The sequence below is a fragment of the Lactuca saligna genome, chromosome 5, assembly GCF_052625555.1.
Source record: "Lactuca saligna cultivar CGN05327 chromosome 5, ASM5262555v1, whole genome shotgun sequence".
In the NCBI taxonomy this organism is placed as follows: Eukaryota; Viridiplantae; Streptophyta; class Magnoliopsida; order Asterales; family Asteraceae; genus Lactuca; species Lactuca saligna.
This window is the reverse complement of record NC_136421.1, coordinates 278,531,277-278,541,478: the sequence shown is the minus strand read 5'-3', so window position 1 is coordinate 278,541,478 and position 10,202 is coordinate 278,531,277. Positions and strand designations below refer to the sequence as shown.

Sequence of the window (10,202 nt, the reverse complement as noted above, 5' to 3'; positions counted from 1 at the left end):
AGATGCCTAGAAATACATATGGCTATCATCGCTTATTCTCAAGTTCCCAAGGGATAACTTTATGCTAAAAGATGATGCTGATCAAGAAAAAGAGAACATGTCATACTTCACAACTAAACTTATTATACAAATGAGAAACGGAGCATTAAACCAATTACTACTTTGATTAAACATAAGAATCTTTGGAATCAATATCTACAGCTTGAAGATAGCAATGTAGAGCACTTTCATAATGATTAGAACCTTGTTGAAGAAATACAGTGGCAAGATTTTTCAGTGTTAAAAATCTGTGAAGATGAAAAAACATACACACACTTGTTTAATCACAATGCTGATTGGATGAAAACACACGTAGAGTTCTTGCTCAAACCAACCTTCCAGTTAGGAACTTCTAACCACCTCTCAAAGTCAGCTTGGATCTTTGCAACTTGCATCTAGATGATAAAGTGCTATCAACTGATATTTGAGCTGATCAAAGAAAAATCACTATGGACCAACATAATGAAAATAACAAGGAGAATTCTTATACTCCAGTCCACTTAACGGTTTTTAGTTCAGGACACCAACTGACTAATGAACAATTCAGAGGATGTCACACTCTGCATCAAAAAAATCACAACCCAAGTTTTTAAACAATCATCCTCAGGTGCTTTTCTACTAGCAGTCTCTCTCACACACACATACACAAATGTATCATTAAGAACCTAACCTCAGTCACAATACCATTCTATATCAAACTTTAATAACTCATTTAGAAAAAAACTTACTTCCCTATATGCATATAATAAATAAGCAGAAGTTTTAGGAACAGAAAGGTATTTCTGGAAATACATAAACAGAGTCATAGAGTCATAGCAATGGTTACCTGTACAACTGCATATCGTTTATGGGGGCTAAAAGTGTATCTTCAAACATTACAGCCAGATAAAGAGATTTCTGCAAAAAAAAAAAAAGTTTTTTTTAATCAAAAATCTCATATATTATATTTTCATTCACAAAAGAGAATTCACTATTACCTCTTTATATTGGCCACTTGATAACATTTCATCCCACCAAAAACCACACCATGTGAAATTTTCCTTCCCTGAAGTCCCATATCGATAAATAAAAAGTACATTTTTAAATAAATAAAAGAATTGACTAACTAAACAAATATCTTTTGTAAAGAATTACCAGGCATACTAAATAAGTGCTGAAGGCGTTTTCCATGCAATACTCGGAATCTTTCTTTAATTAATTCAACAAGGAGTATGTTAATCCCATCATTTCCTGAAGATATTAATGAGCCACAAGTTTTAGGAACAGAGGGGTATTTCTGGAAAAACACAAAAACGGTCAAAGACTCATAGCCATTGCTAACTGTAAAAGTGTACCTTTAAAAAATAACAAAAAAACTAAATGTAAACATAAAAAGCATGAAGTGTTTTATAGTGTTACGGATAAAAACTTCAAAGCTATAATGTTCTAATTGGTAATCAAAACCAAACATTTTTAGTTTTTCAAAGTATAATGTCTTAATGGAAGGTTTTATACCTAAGCTTCTAAATAGCATTTAGCTACAGAATACAAACCTATGAGGCAATATGGAAAGGCTTTTTAACTAATACCCTATTAGACATTCTGCATGTACCTAAATACCATTCAATTACAGCATACAAACTATCAAACGCACAAGAGGAATCTCTTAAAAAAAGGCTCAGCTACTAAAATGTCATCAGAGTGATCAGCAACTAATCACAAATGAAATATTTTAAAGCATTAAAAGGTTAACCTTACAATCTGCAATGTCTGTGGCACACAAAATATGGTTTGTGCAGAAGAGTGATTCACAATAGCATCTACAAGATTACGATTAGGCCTTAACTTATGATAAGACACTGTTGTCTAAAAAAAGGTACAAAACCAACAAGGATAAATTTATATAGTGAACTTAGACATGTAGACACAAAATTTTAATATAATGTACCGATGTTAAGAATTCTGCTTACTAACTTCAAATGAGCGGCAACAGAACATCTGTCACCAAAAGGGAAGATCTGTTACCTAATAAATAAGTAATATAACATGTGATGAATGTTGTGAACATCTAACAGATAACTTTATACCTCAACACTTGGTTGTTGGATATATGATGCAATTTGAAATTGTTCATGAACCCAAAAATCAAATTCAATCTCTTTAATCCTGCAGTAAGAAAATTACAATCAATAAGTTGTTTGATATTTTAATTTGGCTTGTTATCATTTACTTCTCTCTAAGTAACTTAATCCAGCAATATTTTCACCTTCAAAGCAAAGCAAAAAAAAAACTCTTTAACTTAATTAAGACATTTCATCAAACACCTAAAATGCACAGAAGAACAATGTACAACTAAACATTTTTTGGGTTTCAAAGCTAATTAAGTTTTACTAACATCACATCACCACTTGCTTGACCGATCGTCTTCTCCTGATGGATGCTCTACTTTTAATAAAGCGGCCTAATTCAAAAAACCGACACAACAAAAATTAATAGAGGAAAAAAAAAAAAAGAAAGAAACCCAAGTAAAAATATGTCATTAATTACCTTTTACATAAAGTTCAAGTACGTCCATGGGTGATAGTGTTTGATCATTTCAGCGACGATGATGCATGCTTAGGGTAAAACATGTCATTACTAAAAAAATAAAATTAAACACGCTACCTGAAGAGAAACATCTGTAGTCTTTTTCTTGATCAATGACGGTGAACTAAAACGACATCACAACCAGACATCATACAACTACAATGCATAAGGGTACAACCAATAGCATGGAAGGGAGAACGAAGAATCTTGGCCTAATTGAAAATACCTAACAAAATCAATAATACACCAAAACAATATAAATAATACACAGAAAAAATCAAGAAGGTTACCTAAGAGACAAAGAGGGAAAGACAGATTATTCTTGAACGCCGGAGAACGAAAGAAAGAGGAAACGTTAGTGTGGCTAGAAGAAAAAAAAGAATAAGGCGGTGAGAAAGATTTCCCCTCCAAAGAAAACCCCCTTGGGTCTCACTGGAGCGGAGTTACAGGAGATAGCAGAAGAGTGATTCACAATAGCATCTACAAGATTACGATTAGGCCTTAACTTGTGGAAAAAACTGTTTCATTCCTTTTTTTTCTCTGTACATATACGCCAAAAGAAAATACCCACTAACCACGTTTCCTAAACTTGTGGAAATCAAAATAAAACTAACTTGACAGCTTCAAATAATAAGTGAAAAGACAATACAAAAACTAATAAATCGAAAATAACTTGTGGGTTAAACAAAACACGTGGCTAACTTCATCTCAAGACAGTCACTTAATGTGGTAACTCGAGTTGGGCTACCGTGACCCATTTCTGATCTGGGCTTGTGACTGTTAAGTTGCAATTTTGGTCCGGTATATGCCTATCAGATAATTTTTATATAGTGAACTTAGACATGTAGACACAAAATTTTCATATAAGGTACCAATGTTAAGAAATCTGCTTACTAACTTCAAATGAGAGGCAACAGAGCATCTGTCACCAAAAGGGAAGATCTGTTACCTACTAAAAAAGTATTATAACATGTGATGAATGTTGTGAACATCTAATATATAACTTTATACCTCAACACTTGGTTGTTGGATATATGATGCAATTTGAAACTGTTCATGAACCCAAAAATCGAATGCAATTTGAAATTGTTCATGAACCCAAGAAAGAAAGGGTTATGTGCCTTATATCAGGAACACAAGAACATTACACAATCTGATATAAGCTTCTTTTTTTTGCCCAAAATCAGTTAATTGCTGCCAAAAGAATCTACCATTTTCATCAACTTCTTTCAGCTTCTCCTTAATCTGCTTTGACAACTGAAGAATCTCAAGGTCTGCACATTGAACAAATCAAAAACAAGAAAGCATTTTTAATCAAGTCAAACATAGATATAGACACAACGACATCATCATCATCCAGGTAGAACATTATCAGGGTAGTACTAATTAAACATAAAGATGGCATATGAGCTTTACCACTTTCAAACTACATAAATTATACCTCAAACAAGAGGTGATCAGTCTTCACATGCCTCACTACACAACCAATATTTAAAGATTAAAAAAAAAATCAAATTGCATTACCTTCACAAATGAACTACAACCAAGATTTCATGCCTGTATGCTAAAAGAAGATGGGAAAAGCTGATGAAGAAAAAGTGAAGACATCATATTTCACAAATTAAACTATTTTAGAATCAATTAAGTACACCGTTTTAATATGTAGATTCACTAGTAGTATTAAAGGAAGAAGTCTAATGTAGCTTTATATGATCAGTTGTGAAATTATCTTGAGACATAGTAGTCATTCTTCTGTTATTAACATAATTTGATCATGAACCATATCAAAGGTCAGAAGCAATACCTAGCATTTCCACATTGTCATACTCAACAGTGCAGTGATAGATAGCACTAACAAATTCCATAATATAACAAGGCTGCTAGAGTAACCATCATGCATATATGTGCAAGGTAAACTTAATCACACAAATAGCTATCAATCAATCAATAAATCAAACAGAGCCAAGAGTGGTTACCAATACCTGATAAATAAATAGCCCACTGCAACAAGTGTTTCCAATTTGTCTTTGATTCCTCTGGTTTGCATTTGCATCTTCAACAACCTATAGAAAAACTATTGCAAATGAGAAACAGAGCATCAAACCAGTTATATAGAAAGATTAAACATAAGAAACTGTTTCTGTTGCGTAACCAAAATTTTCTGTGAGAGAAAAACACAAGGAACCAACATCACAAAAGCCAATCCAGAAGTATGCTAAGTACATACATGGAAATACAAAAAAAAACACCCACAAGTTAAAAATATATATAAGCACCTCAAATGAATGACCTAAAGCCATGTGCTTCAAGTCGTTTCTAGTCTGTTGCCCCTATGCCTGTATCATCCATTAAATATCAAGCTCATGATCTAGTTCCTCTATGTGTTTATCATCATCAATGGCTTCAGTTGTTTCTGATTAACCTCCAGTAGGTAAAAAAAATGTTAAAATTAGGTAGAATTTTCAATGCATATTGCCCTAATAGGAAAAAAGATGAAAGTAGAATGCGATAATTGGTAGACATCTAAAAGATAGTCCTAATAAGAAATATCTAAAAGTATTTATGACAGTATTATGCCATAATTGGGTAAAAAAGTTAAAGTACAATGTCTTACACTTTAAGAATATCCATGAAATCAGGAGACAAGGATTATGCACCTGAAAACATTAAACAACACACGTCCACTAATCTGTCCCACATAGCATAGGAGATGCATTCTTGCCTGAAAAATATTCTCAAATCACAAAATGACTTCACTGCATTCATAAACACCATATTGAGCATCGATAATAAGCGTTACTGATTTTAAAATACATAAATTTATCATACCCATCATATCATACACTCTGTTATATATAACCATGGAACTTGAGTTGCTTACTCCATGATCAGATGCAACCGAGCCACCATAATATGCCAATATCATTCCGGACCTGGACCAATGTATCAAAAAAAAAGCTTTCACATTCTAAAATCATTAATCAAAATAGAATAACATATTGACTTGTATGAAATGTCACATTATCCTTATTTTTGTATCCATAAACTTCAGTTAATGAAAAGAAGAACATGCGAATTGCAACAAACTTGCATGAATTTTAATTGCTGAACCACATTTAAAAGATTTATGCTCTCCAAAACCCAAAAACAAGAAAGCATTTTTAATCAAGTCAAACAAAGATATAGACACAAAGACATCATCATCCAGGTAGAACATTATCAGGGTAGTAGTAATTGAAAAAGAAAGAAAGGGTTACGTGCCTTATATCAGGAACACAAGAACATTACACAATCTGATATAAGCTTCTTATTTTTTCCCCAAAACCAGTTAATTGCTGCCAAAAGAATCTACCATTTTGATCAACTTCTTTCAGCTTCTCCTTAATCTGCTTTGACAACTGAAGAATCTCAAGGTCTGCACATTGAACAAATCAAAATATATGAAAGATAAACTGATATGAACATGTTATAATGGAAAATTAGGTAAGTTCAGATCACCTGTAAAACTTCTGATACAGAGACCTTCAGTGCCCACTTGTATAGCAATTCATCTCACACTAATATAATTATAAAATGATAGAACTGCTATTTACTGAAAAAAGATTTTATTTATAAAACTATTATTAAAAACTTAGAATATGGATTTTGTCAACCAAGTGTGTCAGAATATCTTCAGAGTCCAGATGATAGATCTATCAGGAACAAAATCCTTCAACTGTTGCATTTGAGAAGTGGGCTATTCCGCATCGACAACAATGATGACTCAAGGTAGATGAAAGATCCTCAACTATTAGAATATATATACTATCAAAAATCTTCATGATGTTACACCAGAAGAACAACAACAAAGCCGATTTCACTACATTCACAACACTGCAATTTAATTGGGTAGTTTTTTCAACGTACAATGCTTCAATAAGAAAAATTGTAAATACTTACTGTAATCTTCAAGCAGCTTCCAGGGAAATTCTGTCTATCTAGGGAAAATTTGAAATGATGAGGATGTAGAGGGTATTTTCGTCTTTTACTCAGATGAAAGATCAAGAGTCAGTCGGTCCCTATCCAACTTTCCACTGACATCAGTCCTAGTGCATGCCAAAAGCATATGAGAGTAAGGAATCTACATAAGTTTACACTCATCCTTGGATGTATAGTTCATCTCTTGAACATCCACATGTTTTACTTCTGAAACATGAATATTACACATCAATTAAGGTTTAAATGCAAGAAATCGCAACCTAATTTTCTTGATTTGTGTATTTTACTCTGAAAAAACAGCCCAATTCTATAGCAGTGTCATCAACATACAAAACAATTCAAATTTCAACATTGTGCATTATAAAAAATCTACAAAGTTTTAGCAATGCCATACAAAGCAATTTCACTGCTTAATTAGGTGTGCTAATGTCCTAATAAGCCAAAAAATAAAAAGTGAAAGTGTGATGCTATAAAATAGGTAGATTAGCCAGAGTATAATGTCACAATAAGAAAAAAAAAAAAAAAAAAAAAATGGGTGGGTAAAAAACATCCAAAAGTATTATGCCATAATATGTGGGTAAAAAATTTAAAGTACAGTGTCTTAATAAGTTGAAATTACCATATTGTAATAGAAAGAAATGAAACCAGAATGCCATAAAACACAATTACATGAAAACAAGTTGTTATTTATTGCATTTTTAATCAAGTCAAACATAGATATAGACACAAATCCAGAAATCTTAAGATATCATCATCCAGGTAGCACTATATCCGTGCAGAACTTATTGAAAAAGAAAGAAAGGATTATGTGCCTTATGTCAAAAACAGTACACAATCAGATATAAGTTTTTTTTTTCAAAATCAGTTGGATAAGCTAAATTTTGAACCCATGGATGTTAATTTCTCACAAAAGAATTTACCGTTTTTGATCAATTTCTTTCAGCTTCTTCTAAATCTACAAATGGACAAAAAAAAAGGAACAAAATTAATTGAGATTCAAAACTATGCAGAAACAATTGAACTCAAAAGTCAAAATTGAAATATTCTTTTAATACCTTCCAAAAGCCTCCCCACCAAAACCTGTAATTAAATAAAAGTTATTATCTTTTAACAGAAACATGAATTAATATTTAACAAAACTTTGTATGAGAATGTTATTATACAAACCTTCCTCCAAGACTACGATGCAAAGCCCTTAAAAGCCATGGTTTAGGTTTGCGGAGCTCTTCTTCCCGATATATTTGGAATCTGAAGGGCAAAAACGGAATTAGCATTTGTGGAAAAATATATATATAAGTAAAAACTAGAAACTGGAAACAACAACATACTTGCTGTTAAGTGTTTCTGTTTGATCCCAAGTGTCAAGTTTCCATATATATTATTCTCTGTGAGAGGTCTTTTGTAACCTAAAAGCATGAGTGGATTCATCCAAGAGAAGAAGATACCTAAAAAGAAACAAGAGAAAAGATATTATAAAAAGATTCAAGTTGTTATAATTTTATGAAAAGACCAACAAAAATAGATGCAAAAGACAAAAAATACAAGCATAACTGGAAAGCAGATGAGAACAAAAAAAGCATTAAGTGTTTTATAGTGTTAAGGGTAAAAATATAGTGTTTTATAGTGAAACATAAGTTTTATAGTGAAACATAGATGTGACGTGTGACAATGCCAAAAGAAAATAAGACACATAATTGAAATAAGCATGAATTAGAGAGTATTAGAACGAAATAATGGTGAAAAAATTGCAATTAGGTTTCCAAAATCTTATCACTGTGTATGAAAAGGAATTAGTTCCACTTAGGGTAAGAAAAAATTCACCTTTGGTTTAACTTGAAAAGGAAAAATAAAGCATAAGCGAATAAAAAATAGAAACCTTTCGTGTACGGCATATTGTAGTAGCATCATCTGGTTGTGGTAGACAAAAAGGGTGATGGTTGTAACTTCCCTAAATTTAAATGGCAAATAAATCAGTAATCAAATAGCAGAGATGATGAAAGATTAAGCCTCTGATCATAAGATAGAGTGAAGCAAAATCAAACACTACATTTTGATTCAACAAAAGGATTTGAAGATACATAAAATTTAATAAGTTTTGAAAATGATACAACCTTAACCCCAGTTTCTAATGGAAGAGATAGAATTAGCTCATCTAGCCCTTCATATATTACTAGTCAATTATTGACTAGTAAAGAATCATATCAGTGCAATTGATAATCAATGATTAACCATCATACCACTATCAGCTAAAATGTCAAAGTGGTTAAAACTAATCACAAATTTAAACATTTAAAAGTATTAAAGGGTGAGAAACTTACAATATGCAATGTCTGGCACACAAAATATGGCATATGCAGAAGAGTGATTCACAATAGCAACCAAACCTACAAGATTATGATTGGAATTAACTAAAGTTTAATAATACATTTGCAAGACAAAATGAAAACAATTAAAAGACAAAATGAGATCTGAAAGAGTAGCAGAGTTGAAATTACAGGATCTGAAATACAGAGATCACCCATCAAAGGATGGGATGAATTTACCATATCTAATTTCAATTTCCTTGACCATTGTATTTGTATCTTTCAATAATTACTTACTTTAAAGATTTGATTAATTTCTTACATATTTACCTATCAATAATCTTTAACCAGACCCTACTTTCTTCATCAACTACTTCTCTCCAGACAAATTCTTATAAATTTAATCATAAAAGTCAACTTAAAATCTTATATAGTTCATCTTGGGAATAATCACAAGCTTTACTTCTGAAACAAAAATACTATACATCAATATTGATTTAAATGCAAGAAATAGCAATCTAACTTCATTGAGTTGCAATTTATAGCATCCTCCTTTCATTTTTTCCTATAATAGCATTATACTTTGAAAAAACTCTCCAATTATAGCTATGTCATCAAGATACAAAGCAATTTTCATTGCTTTCTAATATAGAATGATTAAAAGTATAGTTCTATAACTGCATAGAATTTTCTTAATGCAATGCCCTTCTAATAAAAAGTTGAAATTATAATGTTGTAACAGATAGAAATGGAAGTACAATTCTATTATGAACAAACTATAGAAAACTGACCACAAGCAGGGTTATTGACTTCAAGCTCCATAGAACTATCATCCACATCATCTGTTGAAGAATCATCACTAAAAGATTCCAGATTGTCATTCTCAACAGTGATAGCACTAACAAATTCATCTGATTCGCATTGTAATATCAGAGCTTTGCATCTTCCACAACCTACAAATAAACTTATGCAAATTAGAAACAGACCATCAAACCAATTACATAGATTAAACATAAGAAACTGTTTGATCAACTTCTTTCAGCTTATCCTTAATCTACTTTGACAACTGAAGAATCTTATGGGTCTGCATGTCTAACAAATCAGGATATTAGATTGAGATAAAGTGATATGAGCAATGTATAAGAGAAGGTTAAAGTCCTGACTTAATCATCTCAGGCTAACCAAGTTCCTAGTTCAAATTTAAAGTTTGGGCTTCAACTGATTTTCCAGGCATTTCATCAAACAGCTTAGGCTTAGATAGCTTCTGGTATTACGGTTTCTTTGGCTTGTTGATGATCTTACAAGGTCACATCAGAA

General features: G+C 31.8%; 1 protein-coding gene across 1 annotated transcript; it reads right to left on the bottom strand.

Moving 5' to 3' along the window:
* Positions 1–295: 295 nt before the first annotated feature.
* On the bottom strand, positions 296–6,394 carry LOC145047973 (uncharacterized). The gene is made up of 16 exons (XM_078996355.1): positions 6,103–6,394; positions 5,866–6,019; positions 5,434–5,537; positions 5,219–5,326; positions 4,881–5,026; positions 4,587–4,667; positions 3,616–3,878; positions 2,895–3,526; positions 2,566–2,816; positions 2,414–2,479; positions 2,106–2,184; positions 1,967–2,016; positions 1,174–1,269; positions 1,017–1,084; positions 866–936; positions 296–599 (listed from the first exon to the last, which is right to left on the bottom strand). Exons 11-16 carry the CDS (start codon positions 2,150–2,152, stop codon positions 593–595), a joined length of 339 nt encoding a protein of 112 aa, XP_078852481.1. The 5' UTR covers positions 2,153–2,184; positions 2,414–2,479; positions 2,566–2,816; positions 2,895–3,526; positions 3,616–3,878; positions 4,587–4,667; positions 4,881–5,026; positions 5,219–5,326; positions 5,434–5,537; positions 5,866–6,019; positions 6,103–6,394; the 3' UTR covers positions 296–592.
* Between the last annotated feature and the right edge of the window lie 3,808 nt (positions 6,395–10,202).

What these genes read in the sequence shown, in the direction of transcription:
- LOC145047973 (XM_078996355.1), bottom strand. Translation starts at nt 2,152, where the DNA reads ATGAACAATTTCAAATTGCATCATATATCCAACAACCAAGTGTTGAG. An exon ending in TCCAACAACCAAGTGTTGAG is followed by an intron (nt 2,017 to 2,105) that starts GTATAAAGTTAT and finishes TTTTGGTGACAG; the next exon opens with ATGTTCTGTTGCCGCTCATT. An exon ending in GCACTTATTTAGTATGCCTG is followed by an intron (nt 1,085 to 1,173) that starts GTAATTCTTTAC and finishes ATGGGACTTCAG; the next exon opens with GGAAGGAAAATTTCACATGG.